The 15394-nt window shown below is 35.9% G+C and overlaps 1 protein-coding gene across 7 annotated transcripts in view; it reads left to right on the forward strand.

The window, feature by feature from the left end:
• The window catches only part of SREK1 (splicing regulatory glutamic acid and lysine rich protein 1), a 45276-nt gene that overhangs the window by 11882 nt on the left and 18000 nt on the right, over nucleotides 1–15394 (forward strand). For 5 of the 7 annotated variants that reach the window (XM_030322243.1, XM_030322235.1, XM_030322231.1 and 2 more), the window contains exons 3-7: nucleotides 2881–2996; nucleotides 8379–8543; nucleotides 8913–9091; nucleotides 10296–10426; nucleotides 11305–11419. In XM_030322243.1, the coding sequence (XP_030178103.1) occupies nucleotides 2881–2996; nucleotides 8379–8543; nucleotides 8913–9091; nucleotides 10296–10426; nucleotides 11305–11419 (706 nt within the window). Of the gene's footprint in view, nucleotides 1–535; nucleotides 2595–2880; nucleotides 2997–8378; nucleotides 8544–8912; nucleotides 9092–10295; nucleotides 10427–11304; nucleotides 11420–15394 lie in introns of those variants that run through there. The other 2 variants (XM_030322239.1, XM_030322237.1) reach the window with 2 other exon arrangements.

Here is a 15394-nt window from a genome sequence, read left to right on the forward strand (position 1 = left end):
TTTTGTTTTTGTTTTTGTTTTTGTTTTGTTAAATCTCTTTCACTTTAACTTGTGAGCTGGTTTTCCAGTTCTTTGTAAATGGTATTCCATTAAGGGTTCATAACATTGCTTTGCAGATTATATTGGGAGATGATTAGCAGAGCTCAAGCTTACGATAAAGTAAATTTTCATAGTAAACTAGGATACAGTGTTGTGAAGCTCAGTGAGTCTTAATTGGTATTATAGACTGCACAGGTACATTTTGTTCTCAAAACACTAAAACACTGGTAGAATTGTTAGGAACATTTTGTGATCTCATTGCAGCATTTTTGCAGTTTTTCTCCCAAATCTACATCTTTCATAAAAACCAACTGATAGTTTTTAATTTTCATCCTTCCCCCTAGAATTTTAAGCATACAAAATCCTCAAGGAAAATAAGTAAATTTCTTAGAAAATAACTTACTTCCTTGACTTATGAAGACTTTTACTTGCCTGCATGGGGAATGGATATTTGAGAAGCTTGAAAACTTACTTTCATGTATGTTTCTCTGCTTGAATTTTTTGAAAAATTTTCAGATGTTACCAGCTTCTAAATGGAATCTGAGGATTAGGATTAGTACTTAATTTTAATACCATGAGAGCTCTTTTTCCTCTCAGTTGTTTTTGAGGAGTATAGTTTGGGAAAATGCTAAATGCTTGTTTGCTTTATACTTTGATATACTCTGATAGTATTTGGAAGGTAATTTTGATAGAAGTCTGTCTTGGAAGTTAAGCAATGGGACTTTTTTCTTAAAGGATCTTTAATGGTAATTAGAATTAAAACATGTGCCTACCTATGGTTAGACTTAATATTTATAGTAGTTTATTACTACTGTGATAGGCAGTGAGGGTAAGACAACCTATTGATGAGTGAGTCTTTGTAATATTAAGTATTCAACTTTTAGCCTGTGTTGAATACGTTGTGTAGTTTTACTACACTGTCTTGTAGACACTTATGCTTATTTAATTGACAAGTAATTCTAAATTGGGAACATTTACAGATTGAAACTGTTTGTTTTTTGGGTGCACACATTAGGGTAATGAAGCATAAGATTTACACTGTGGAACCTCAGTTGATTTATCAAGATGTGTTCAGGTTTTGTAAGCATTTGAAAAATAATACATAAAATGGGTCCGGTAGTAATATAAATAGCTTAGTATATATGTGGGTATACAGATACGTGTATTAATACCAATAACATAAAATAAATTCTTGTTATTTCATGTCTTCAGTAAGGCCTACCTACATTTTATTTATATTTATGCATGTTTAAAAAATTCTTTGCTTGTGCAGAATTTACATGAAATAAAAAGACAACTGTTTTCGAAATTAGTACATTAATGGAGACTTAGATGTTGCAAAATTTAGGGAAAAGGCGTTTGTTAAAGCTAATCAAATGTAATTTTTCTGTTATAACAAAGGTGTAACCATTATTTAAAGCAAAATTTAAAAGCTGTCTTGAATTCCATCCATGTTTAGAGGTATATGCAGATAATATTGTTTAGAGATTTATCCTGCACATCTGGTTGTTTTAAATAGAATTTCTTCTTCTAAAATCCAGCATGGTGCTTTTGAAACGTATTCCATATGCTATTTCCAATTTAGTGTGACTTTGTACACTGTGTTTTAAATTATTTTTGAAGACTCCATAATGGAAGTGTATAGCCAACTACCACATAATTATAAGTAGTTCTTCTAAAATCGATATCTGTAGTCAACTTTTTAAGAACTATTTTAGTGGGGGCGGTAAGAGAGAGAGGACACAATGGGAAAACGTGTGAAAGTTGCAGTTCTTATCAAAATTAATTGGTTAGAATTTAATAGTTAAATACAGCAAATTGAACTTATTTTAGAGTAGATTTTTCATTAATTGTAGGGATTTTTTTCTTAGTGTCTAAGAATATTTTAGTGTTTTTGTCATTATTTTTATTAGGCAGTTAAGATACTTACAAGCAAGACATTTAGGCATTAACCACCCCTCTTCAGACAAGGATACATAAATTGGTTCTAAAAGTCAGGAGTTTAAGAAGTTTCCTGAGACTAGGGAACTTTTATTGTTAGGAATTCTCAAAAATTTTAAGTTTCCCAAGGCATATTCTTTGAAATTGGATTCTTTTAGGCGTCTCTGACCTAGTTGGTGAGATGTCTTCTTAACTGGATGGGTGTAGGCTTCCTTTTAAATTGAAGCTGATTGCTTGCAGTAGGCTTTTGTTTTTTTCTGTCTACTTGAAAGTGATTGGAATTTATTGGGAGGTTATTAAAATTGTTTGCATCACCAGTAGGTAGGTTTAGTAACCAGGATAGGGGCACCCATTAAGGAACAAATTTCAATTCGCACATATTTGTTTTTCCTTTTCTTTTTTTTGACTAATTTGGTTATTTGCCATTTCTGGGGATTAAACTTTAAAAAATGTTCTTCTTTTCTGTATCTGATGTTCTGTGTGCTATTAGTGATGCAGCCAACACGAACGGTTGTCATGTGTAACACAACTTTCGATCACCGCGAAAACACCGTCCTGGGAAAGCGTCCATGCTTGATATCGTTTGGTTCATGAACATTAAGTTTCCAGTACAGGTGACCCATAGCTCAAAGTGTTAAATAATTGTCTACATTATTCAATTTTTAAAATAATATTCCATTATTGAGATTGTTAGTCTTTGAAGTTTTGCTCACTTTTATTTTTCCTAGTAGAGCAGGATAAAAGGAAAGACTTAAGTTCTTATTTATTTCTTTATACAGATCTGATAGATAGATTCATTTATTATTATTATTTTTTAAGTGCAAGGGTAATTGTAAAATCATAGTGTAAAGTTTGTGTGGTGTTTCTGCTTTCCATAATGTTTGGAACTTGCCTCTGCAGGTAAAATTCCAGAGGAATCCAAAGCTCTCTCTTTATTGGCTCCTGCTCCAACCATGACAAGTCTCATGCCTGGGGCAGGCTTGCTTCCCATTCCGACCCCAAATCCCTTGACTACAGTAAGTATTACACACCCTTTTTTGAAACGGATTTATGTTTACTTGTGTAATTAGCTGAATAAAGAGCTTAGAAAATTATTTCTGTTTAAAATTTTTTTTTAAATGAAAAGGATTCAGAATGTCTACTTAAACGCCCCCCCTGCCCCCCCCCCCCCCCCCCCCGCCGTTATCACTGACAGTTTAAACTGACTTTCGGAATTACTTCTGAAGTAATTGGCATTCATTTAAATTTGAGAACTAAAATAGATTATTCATTAGAAAATCAGTTATTGACACTTAGCATTTTAGATCACATGGGGAATTGGAAAATCTAGGTAACTGTATTCCCCATTTCATGAAGACTAAATCTATTAAAGTAAAATAAAATGACCCATAGCTTTGTAACAGGAAAAAAACCTCTGAGAAATATTTGTCTGATATTGAGAAAATGTAACAAGATAAAAACATGGCAGAAATATTTTTTTCATTAACTGTGTACAATTAAATAGGAATTTATTACTGTTTTTGTAATTTCTAGGAGGGGTTAAAAAAGATTTTGCTGCTACTGGGCTCTTGGTTTTTTGTTTTTGTTTTTGTTTTTAGAGAGAAAGAGATCATGTGCATGAGGGTGGGAGACAGTGCAGAGGGCGAGAGAGAGAAAATCTCCAGAAGGCTCCATGCTCAGCACAGGGCTTGATTCCACTACCTTGGGATCGTGACCTAAGCCTAAATCAAGGCTCAGTTCCTCAACCAACTGAACCACCCAGGTGCTCCTGGGCTCTTGGTTTTTATGTAAAAGATTCCAGTCATATTTAATTTAAAGAAGGGTCATTTTTCTTCAGAAATTAATGGAAGCCAAAGTATAAAATTCACCTTAATTGCAAGTTGTATCTTAGCTTTGTGGTTTTAGATTATTAGGGGATGAACTAATACTAGCTTTATGATAGTAATTTTTTTTAAATACCTCTTTTCTTTCTTATTTTTAAAAATTTTGAGTAATCACTTCACCCAGTGTGGGGCTTGAACTCACAACCCAGAGATCAAGAGTTGCATGCTCCACCAACTGAACTACAAACCGCCCCCCCCCCCCCACCTCTTTTTAAAGTAAGCTTTGCCCCTGTTGTGCTTGAACTCATGACGTGGAGATCAAGGGTAGCAGGCTCTACTGACTGTATCAGCTAGGTGTCCTGGGATGGTAGTTTGTTTAATCAGGTTATAAAAGTGGTCTTTGGAACTTTGAAATGCACAATTTTAGTTCTTGTTTGCATAAGATTGTTCTGCTGGAGACCTGCATTGTGATCCGTGGTGGGAAAATGCTTTTTTAAAAAAAAATGTTTATTTATTTTTGAGAGAGAGAGAGACAGAGCATGAGCAGGGGAGGGGCATAGAGAGAGGGAGACACAGAATCTGAAGCAGGCTCCAGGCTCTGAGCTGTCAGCACAGAGCCTGACGCGGGGCTCAAACCCACACACTATGAGATCATGATCTGAGCCAGTCAGATGCTTAACTGTCTGAGCCACCCAGACGCCCGGGAAAATGCTTTTTTTTTTTTTTTTTAATTTTTTTTTTAAGCATTTATTCATTTTTGAGAGACAAGAGAAACAGCATGAGTGGGGAAGGGGCAGAGAGAGAAGGAGACACAGAATCCGAAGCAAGCTCCAGGTTCTGAGCTGTCAGCACAGAGCCCGATGCGGGGCTCTAACTCATGAACTGTGAGATAATGACCTGAGCTGAAGTCAGACGCTCAACCAACTGAGCCACCCAGGCGCCCCCTGGGAAAATGCTTTTTTAATAGAACATCTGATCATTTGAGTTGGGCTTTTTAGAAATTTTCTAGAAAATTTTAATTTGGTTATTTTGTGGTATATTTTACCATATCAATTTCTGGATCATTACCTTTTTCTCAGACAGTATTGTCTTCTTATCTTGAAAATTCTTAGGGTTTATTTAGCAATAGCCTAAAGTTTTTATTTAATTTGTTGCCTTGAGAGGAAATGGTTTTCTCTTATTTCAGCTGTAGATATCTATTACGTTGAAATTTAATTTATGAAGAACATATTGAGTTAGAAAACAGGGAAGTGGTCCATTATGACTTGGTACTTGCTTACCTCACTGACTTTTTTTTCTACCTGTTTTCCTGGCTTACTTTATATTGGCCATATTGGTTTTGTTGTTTCTTGGACGTTACAAGCATATTTTTGCCTTAGGACTTTTGTACTTTTGTATTCATCTCTGCCTAGAATATTTCGTCTTCAGGGAGACCATAGTTTCTATGTCAGAAAGCAAAAGTGTTACATCAGGAACCTAGATCATCTTTACCCCATCAAAGACCAAAAGGGTAAATACTTCGGTTTCTTAGACCAGAGCTGGAAAGTAGACTAATAAAAAGAAGGGTAATTTTATTGTTACAGAGCATCCACATTCAACAGAACTTTCTGCTGTACTGGAAATGCCTGTGTCTGTACTATTGAGTGTGGTAGCCACTAGTAATATGGGGCTGTTGAGCACTTGAATAGTGGCTCTTGTGACTGAGGCTCTGAATTTTAATTAAAATTCAAACAGCTGTGTGTGATTAGTGACAACCCTATTAAATAGCATAGGTATATGCAGAATAGTATAGTAAAAAGAGACAGAAAAAAGTTCCTAAAGAACTGAATGGTCTTTAAATTTGAGAAACAAAGGGGTTGGATTAGATGCTTTGGAAAAGCCCATTCCAAGTATGGTGTCCCAGTGGAGAAAATTTGCAGATCAAAGAGATTTACAACTGTAAAGGCCTGTTTAATGCTTTAAATCCATGCAAAACTAATAAATAATAAGACCCATATTTGTTATTTAACTTAATGGGATGTAGTAATTCTTTTGCACAGTAAAACAAATTTAATGTTATGCTCAAACATCTTTGTACCTTATACAATAGAAGACAAGGGGTGAGGGGAAAAAAGGAGTGTCAGTACAGAAGCAAACATGGAGAAAAACTAGGCTCAGATGGTGGTAGTCTTGATTCATAGAGATCACTCACTCACTCTGAACTAAGATATTTTATACAACTTTATGATAACTTGAAATGGTAATGCTGAGCAACAAATCTAACATCTGTTAGCAAGATACTACAGATTATAGTATGTGCTATGAAGAACAAAACAGTGATGTTGTAGAGAGTAAATGAAGCTTTATATAAAGTCAGGGAAAGCCTCTTAGAGGGGATCGGTGACATGATGCCTGAAGGATTTGACTGGCAGAAGCTGGGAGAAGAGTGTTTTGGCAGAAGGAATGCCAAATGAAATGCATCAGGTGGGAAAAACTTGTGTTTTCAATGAATAAATAGAATGGCAGTCCGTATAGCTGAAGCTTTGTAAATGGGGGCGGTGGAAGTATGTGTTGTGAGATTTTGGAGAGAGAGATAGGGTACTGATTATAGGGCTTTTTGGCCATGGAAAGGAATTTGAATTTTATTCTAAAGGTAATTAGAAGCCATTGATTAGTTTTAAGCAGGGTAAGACATGACTTTGGCATGTTTTAAGAAGATGATACACAGGACACTTGACAAGTGTAAGTGATAATTGTTTCATCAACTTACATTTTCACCTTTAGGAAGTCTTGTTCTTTGGTATTTGCTTAATCTTAGTTTGTAATAATATACAGTCAGTGCTCAAAATTTTCTTAAATTGCATAAATGGAAAGTTGTAGTGTTTTTTTCCCCCTTGAAATGTCTTCGCATTTTTCTGCAGAATTTTCCATTTTCAAATCTTGAGATACTTTCTTTTCTAATTTAAGTTCACATTAAAAACATGTTCCTTGGGGCACCTGGGTGGCTCAGTTGATTAAGTGTACTGCTCTTTGTTTCGGCTCAGGTATGATTCTGCAGCTTCGTGAGTTCAGGCCCCATATTGGGCTCTGTGCTGGCAACATGGAGCCTGCTTGGGATTCTCTCTCTCTGCCCCTCCCCCATTCACGCTCTGTATCTCAAATAAATTTTAAAAAAGTTCCTTAATGCTTGAACTAAAAACTGAATTTAATTATGTTACGAAAGATCATCCAAAGGTTTTTTTCTGTTCCTACCAGAGTATAAGTAAGTTTAATATTTTCGATTTCTTTTCTTAGGTAAACTTTGTACCTGTTTTAGTTTTAGTCTGTATATAGTGGTTCCCTGCCTTTACCACTTGGTAGCTCAATAGCTTTGGGAAAATCATTAACTTCTGTAAGTCCTTTTCTTTGTGAAATTGGCATAATATTCATATCTATCTTCTAGGGTTAGCAAAAGTTAGGAGCCATGATTATTAACTATTAGGAACTTAGTCACTGTTGCTGAATGCCCAGGATACACTTGATTCTGACTATTTGTGAATTCTGTGCTTGTGAATTCACCAACTAGCTAAAATATGTTTGAAACCTCAAAATCAGTACATGGCGGTACTTTCTGGTCATTTCTTGACCCACAGAATGATGAATAATTTGAATTGCTTGATATGTTCCTTTTCAGCTAAGTTCAAACAGCAGTACCCTGCCTTCTTGTCTTACCTGTAATGCTGTAATATTTTTTGTGTATTTTTTTTGCTGATTTTGCTTTTTAAGCTAGTACCCAAGTATTGAAGTGCTGTCTCATGTTCCTGAGGGGCTGGAAGGCTGTGATGGGCCTTACGGAGAAAACCCAGGGGTTAGATAAGGTTCATTGAAGCACTGGTTGATAGTGCTTCTGGCTGTGAGTTCAATGTTAATGAATCAGCATTATATATTACATTAGGTGTCTTTAACTAGAAACACGTAAAACTAGATAATGCAGTTATTGGTGATGAAACTGTGACCAGAAGCTTTCAGGAACCTAGCTCTGTATTTTCCCTAGAAGTGATAACATATTCAATAATCCAGTTCATGGCAACTTCATAGTACGTAACTACTGTGAAAATGAGAATTTACTGTTCATTTTTAGTTTCAAGTTTGAAAGTATTTAAAATACCCAGATAAGAATTATGTTGTATTTCTGGGGTGTTTCGGTGGCTCAGTCAATTAAAAGTGTCTGGCTTTGGCTCAGGTCATGATCTTGTGGTTAATGAGTTCGAGCCCCACGTCAGGCTCTGTACCCACAGTCAGAGCCTAGAGCCTGCTTTGGAGTGTGTGTCTCCCTCTCTCTCTGCCCTTCCCTGATTGCAATCTCTCTCTCTCTCTCAAAAATAAATAAACATTAAAGACATTTTTATTTCTCAAAAAAAAAGAATTAGGTTACATTTCTAATTGTACATAGAACTTCTGTGACCTCACTTTCAATAATTTAGACACACACCTGGACTCCCTAGTCACTTTCCATTCTTGTTGAGTTGATTGTTGCTTTTTAAGATTAAAGAGTGGTAATGTTTGATGCTAATAGAAAATATGTGATTTTTTGTTTGTTTGTTTGTTTTTTTGTAGTTGGGTGTTTCCCTTAGCAGTTTGGGAGCTATACCAGCAGCAGCACTAGACCCCAACATTGCAACACTTGGAGAGATACCACAGCCACCGCTTATGGGAAATGTGGATCCTTCCAAAATTGATGAAATTAGGAGAACAGTCTACGTTGGCAATTTGAATTCCCAGGTAACTAATTTAACAAAAAAGTGAGTGGTAGGACCTCTTAATCTTTTCCCATTCTTAAAAGTCCTATCGATTGGGGCGCCTGGGTGGCGCAGTCGGTTAAGCGTCCGACTTCGGCCAGGTCACGATCTCGCGGTCCGTGAGTTTGAGCCCCGCGTCAGGCTCTGGGCGTTGGCTCAGAGCCTGGAGCCTGTTTCCGATTCTGTGTCTCCTTCTCTCTCTGCCCCTCCCCCGTTCATGCTCTGTCTCTCTCTGTTCCAAAAATAAATAAACGTTGAAAAAAAAAAAAAAGTCCTATCGATTGATAAAATAATATTTACCTAATTTTTAAAAAAGAGTATACTTTATTAAAGCGTGACTTTGTTTCTTCAGACAACGACAGCTGATCAACTTCTTGAATTTTTTAAACAAGTTGGAGAAGTGAAGTTTGTGCGGATGGCAGGTGATGAGACTCAGCCAACTCGGTTTGCTTTTGTGGAATTTGCAGACCAAAATTCTGTACCAAGGGCCCTTGCTTTTAATGGAGTTATGTTTGGAGACAGGCCACTGAAGTAAGAAACCCTAAACAAAGAAATTTTAATGATTTTGGAAAAACTTAAAGTATTGCTGATATAATTAAGGCCTTTTTTTTTTCTTTTTAATAGTAATTGGCAATTTGTGGAAAGGAAGACTTTGTGTTAAGTATAAATGAAATACATGGGTTACTTACCATTTTAGTCTTTAAAGTTATATTTCACAATGTCTTATTTTCTATTTTATAAGATCTGATTTGATGTTAACCTTATATGCTTTGTGTAATGATTGTAGGTCTTTTTCTATAAGCTATAATAAGATTGGTTTTGCTTTATAACTAGACTTACAGATGATTTAACATAGAGTTGAACTTAGAGTAATACAGTAATGAGAATTTTGGTAAGTCCAAGATCCCAGGAAGAAAATAGTATTAAATATTTAGAAATGCTTTAAATCATACATTTTGAATTTTAATATTTTCTGATATTCTTGTTTGCAAAATGAAAAATTGGTGTAGACTTTACATGTTCAAGACCAGAAATTCTATTTCATGCAGATTATTGAGGCAGCAGTTTTATCTGAACTTCGTAGGTAATTGCATTAGTTATACAGCTTGATCACGATTCAGGTATGAAAGGATAAAAATCTCTTTCTAGTGAATGCTTGTCTTCTCAATGTGAAAGGGGTAAAGCGAGACTCACCAAATTCATTTATGTGCATCAGAGAAACCACTGTAACCTGCTAGGGAAGAGTTTTATCAGGTGCTTCCCACGTTCAAAGTTATAGCTGACTCACCCATGGTTCACAGTTGATTAAAATTGTGCACATAATACACAGCTTCCCCTTCAACCTCCTGGGGTGCAGAGCTATCAACAAAATCTTGTAAGACGAGAAATGATTCATTTTAATATTGGTGTTAGCATTTTAATTTATTATAATTCTAAGTTGTGTGGAAAAGCACTTGTCCTGGTATATTGAAGTTGTTAAAGAAATCAACTAGGGTTCAGTTTTTCCTTCTTTTTTTCCTTGCTTTTGACTTTGTTAGCAAGAGGTAAGGATGGGTGATAACAAGAAGAATTATGGTTTTGATGTTGGTTTTGGTTATTCTGTATTTAGCTGTATTGTTCTTAGTGTGCTTTCAAGCTGTCCTCACATATGTAAATCTTTGTATCATGTAAACATTTGTTTTATGTTTTGTAAAATATGGTGTGTATTTGTGATATGCTAATATTTTTAATTTAGAATTAATCACTCCAACAATGCAATAGTAAAACCCCCTGAGATGACACCTCAGGCTGCAGCTAAGGAGTTAGAAGAAGTAATGAAGCGAGTGCGAGAGGCTCAGTCATTTATCTCAGCAGCCATTGAACCAGGTAAGGCAATAGTGTTGTTACATAGGTCACACTTTAAGATCAGAGAATCGTAGAACTGGAAGGAATTTTAGAAATTATCTTGGTTAGTCCCTTCATTTTACAAGAAGACTGAAACTCAAGAAAGAGTAAGTGACTTACTAGTGTCTAAGGTCAAAGAACTGCTTAGCCCAAATATGTTTTCCCTTGATACTGAATTTTAAGGCACATTAGCTTGAGTTAATCAGTTCTTTATATTTTCATAGCACAGTTAGTGCTCAAAACTGATTTGCTTAAAGCAAGGTATAAATGTTATTATGAAGCTAAAAACAAGAACAAATATACTTAAAATGTTCTAATTGAGAAGATTCACTTTCCTTCAAAGTTTTAATTTTAAAAATAGGAAAGAGAACCCATGATTCAGAAAAAATACAGGGACTGTTTTAGCAAGATAAAAAGGAACACCTACTGAGACTTTATGTTGCTTTTACTAAAAGTTAAAAATCCAAGCAAAAATGTGTAGGTGGTTTACAGTTGAGCACATTTTCTAAATTAGCACTCAGAATTTAAGCTTCACTCTAGCAAAATAAATGGAGAGAAGATTTACAGTCACTGTCCTAGGAATTACAGACATGTTATAATCGTACGTTATGGCAGCAACAAAATACTACGAACAGCTGTTTATAATCATCTGGTTTATATGTACTGCTGCAGGGTGGCTGCACTCAACGAGTTTATGCAATGACTTTCTTGGATGTTTCTGAAGGATAATTGCACAGGAGGAGGATGTACAGAGAGTAGGCCCCTTGCACTATATGTGGTACATTCCACTTGTGCCTGATTATTAACTGGGATCTTTAATTGTTCTGAGCTTACACTGCAAAGTGGTTTTTTCCTCCCAGAGTCTGGAAAGAGCAATGAAAGAAAAGGCGGTCGATCTCGTTCCCACACTCGCTCAAAATCCAGGTCTAGTTCAAAATCCCATTCTAGACGAAAAAGATCACAGTCAAAACACAGGTGAGAATTTCTGCTATCATCTTCTAAAGTTTTGTTGTCTTGTATTTAAAATAGTTAAGATTTTCTGATTTTTCTTTAAATATCAGAATTTAGAAACTTCAGCGGAGTTCAGGAATTATGGTTACCATTAAATGTTGCTTTAATTATAATACTGTAGTTAAGAATGAAATTTTATCTAATCACTGTATAATTTTTATGATCTCAACTAATTTTCAGTTTTAGAAGTTGGTTTTCTTTTGTAAGATGCTCTAATCCTGAATTTTCTACGACTAAACCAGCCTTCATACAGAAGCGGCAGAAACTTTTCATTCTTTTTATTGAGAAAAGGGAACTCCACCCAACCCCCTGTCTTCTCAAGGCTTGGGGTATAGAACTTCAGATCTTGGTTTCCAGTAGTTACCTATCTCTAGTTCCATGCGTCAAATGGGGTGCTTCACATCTTTGGTAACATTGATGGTAAGAGCCTTCTCCACCCACTTTGGGAGCTGAAACACAGGAGTAACTTGGCAGCTGTAGCTCCAGCTGTTATGCTTCAACTCTGTTTCTTTTCTATTTATCTTTTTGTTTTTGTTGTTTCTTTATTTTGAGAGAGAGAATGCGTGCATGTGAGTAGGGAGGCATAGAGAGAAAGAAGAATCCCAAGCAGGCCCTGCGCTGTCAGTGGGTATCGCAAAGAGTGGTTTGATCCCACAACCGTGAGATCATGACCTGAGCCAAAATCAAGGGTTGGATGTTTGACTGAGCCACCCAGCTGTCCATATTTATCTTACTTTTGAGTACAATTCTATCCTTTTAATTTTCTTTATTAAAAAAAATTCTGTTTCTTTGTATTTAGTCCAGAGTGGACCTCAGAATGTAAACTTGTGATAGCACCTTGATTGGAAGTGTCCTAAAGAATCGTGGCTAAAGTGATAACTTCTATTGTCTTCTTTAAGATACGGGGGGAGGTGATATTGAAATGTGAAATTGTATATAATGGATCCTAATTATGTGTTATATGTGCGTGCATGCTGCAGTCTAAAGAGAAGGGGTAAAGGAAGGTGTGTGTGTGTCTGTGCTGGGTGTGTGGTGGTATTAGAGGAGGAGGAGGGCTCGAGGGGAGGGAAAAAAGGAAACCAGTATGTGGTATGTTGAACCTCATTAGCAAGCTCAGTTTAGTCTGTTTTTCTACGATACCAAGGAAATTAAAGCAATGAAATGGAAAAAAAAATACGATGTTCTTTATTTGACTCTAGTGAACTATTCTTCTAGCTATTTACTCGTATATACTTTTCTGTTATTAGTTTGTAAAATCTTGTTGGGGATATGGTTTTACTGTTTCCCTTCAAGGCCTTCCAGCAAGGCAAGTTCAGATCCAAGTGAAGGAAGTTGTGTCACGTACAAGAAACAAGGCAGTGCCACAGGAGCCAGAGTTGGAGAAGGAAAGTGGTACAGAAACAGTGGTACTAGGTTGTGGATATTTCTGCAGGTTGACAGGCTGTGATGAAGGTAAAGGAGTTACAGGAAATACAGAATTGAGCTGGAGAGTAATTACTTTTTTTCTGAAGAAAAAAAGAGACCCGAGACCTGAATCTCATTTTGTGTTGATGACAAGAGGTGTGCTCCAAGTCTGATACCTTCATGGTTTTTTAAGGAAAAAAGCAAAACTTGATTAACATTTGTTTCTTTGATGAGGTCTGTGAATTCAGATTTATCTGTTGGAGTATATTATTTAATTCTGTTTTAAGGTGCTTGGTCTTATTTTAGGTTAGGTATATTTGGATGTTTTCCCTTTCCAAGGGTTAGTGGGAGAAGGATTATTCAGTCTAAAATGAAATTTATGAAATAAATATTTAAAGTAATTTGTTAATTGTTCTTAATTCGTGGGAATGCTTTCCTGTAGGTCTGACTACATAGCAATAGAAATTGCTTGGGTTTTTTTTTTTTTTTGTATTTTTTTAAATGTTTGTTTATTTTTGGGAGAGAGAGAGTGGGGGAGGGGCAGAGAGAGAGGGAGACACAGAATTTGAAGCATACTCCAGGCTCTGAGCTGTCAGCACAGAGCCCAATGTGGGGCTTGAACTCAGGAGCTGTGAGATCGTGACCTGAGCCAAAGTCGGATGCTTAACCTACTCAGCCACCCTGAATTACTGGGTAATTTCAGGTGTTCCAGAAATTGCTTGTTCTTGACATATACATGCACATATATATATATACCTACCACTCACATAGATTTATTTTATAAATTTGTGCTATTTTTATATATGTAGAACCACATGTGACCTTTACTGAGCTCATAAATACAAAAGAAGATAGGTTTTTTTTAAGGGGACAAAAAAAATCCCTTACTCAGAAACATTTGACTTATGGATCTTGATATGGAGGAACCTACTCCTGTTACCACTTCCCTGGTAGGGGAGGAGGGGGATGGTAGGCCTTTCTTGTCTTCCCCTCCCCTGCTAGTTGGATTTGATACCAACCTCAGCTCTGGCTCTCCCCCACTAAACTTAATAGCAGGAGTGTGAGTTTAGAATCCTTTGCTTTTGAAGGCCTACCCTCTTCCACTTTCTCAGCATCCTCAGATGCTTCTAGAGCCCTCCTTCTAGGCCCAACACCCCTGCGCCCCCATCCTTTCCCTGTTCCTTCCCCTTTTATAATAGGAGGTAGGAAGGAGTTTCTTGTCACTTTGACCTTCATGAGTAACCTTGACAGACCAGCATGGGAACTCTTAAGACATTTTATAGTATTTTAATGGGAAACAGCGGACTTAGAGTTGAACTTTGATGAGACATAATGGTAAGTTGCCCTGTATTTGCAGTTTAATTTATAAATGCAGCTTTGTATTTTATGCTAAAATAAGATCTCCTAATGATCACTGAAGTCTTTATCTGTGGTTGGATTAGATTTGCTTTTGACTTGAAGCTTTTAGCGATCCTAATCAAAACACTTCTTATAGGTGACTAGTGGGTGAGATAGGGACTTGAAAGTATTTAATGTTAAAATTAAAATACTACAGTAATTACTCTTGGGACTTTCAAACTCTGAGGACCATAGGGTAAGATATGAAGCCACGTGAACAGCGTTTTTTAAATTAATTTTTACTTACTAAGGCTACACTTAATTTTTTAAAAGGTGTTTCTTTGTTTAAGGTTGGAAAGCAGTGTTGGAGGAAAACAAAATTACTATGTATATTTTCAGTAAGATTAACTAGAACAGAAATGTTAAGACTTTCAAGTAAGTACATAGAAGCAAAGGCCTTATGAAATATTACCATTATGTGGATTCCTATAAATGGATTAAAAAAGTTTTCAGTTTTGCCTTAATATCTAGTACTTGACTATTAGTAATAAAGATGTCTACAAACTGTGACTTACCTTCTTGTATCAAAAATGTGGTATGAAGATGAACGTATAATTTTAAAGCAATATAATAGATGAGCGATTCAGTTGAGAATTAGCTATTAGAAAACAAATTTTAACTAACTGAAAAATGTGTTTAAAAAACAAGATTTGATTAATGGAAAATTGGAGATTTTTCTGTTTTTTTAGCATACCACAAACATTTAACTGTATGTATTTTATAGATCTTTGTTTTTAATTCCTGAAAACATGACTATCAAGATGAATTTTAATTGTATAAAGCATACTTGTGGAAGTTTATATGATCTCCTTGGAATATATAAAGATAGAAAGTTTTCATTTATGTTAATTATTAATAGTGATGTTATTGAGCATTAAGGATCTTAAGCATTTACTCTGTGCCAGACTGCTAGGCAGTTTTCCGTGTATCATCTGACTCAGTCCTCATGACAGCCATAGGTGATGTAGGTATGATTTTGACTCCCAACTTTATAGATGAAGAAACTAGGCTTAGAGAGGGTAATGACTAGCCGGAGTTCTCAGAGCCAGCTAGTGTGTGGCACAGCTGTGTCAGAGCCGGATTGTTTCACTCCAAAGCTGGTGAGTCTTATCACTTTGTTATTTAAGTCGTGTGCAT

The sequence above is a fragment of the Lynx canadensis genome, chromosome A1, assembly GCF_007474595.2.
Source record: "Lynx canadensis isolate LIC74 chromosome A1, mLynCan4.pri.v2, whole genome shotgun sequence".
Classification (NCBI taxonomy): Eukaryota; Metazoa; Chordata; class Mammalia; order Carnivora; family Felidae; genus Lynx; species Lynx canadensis.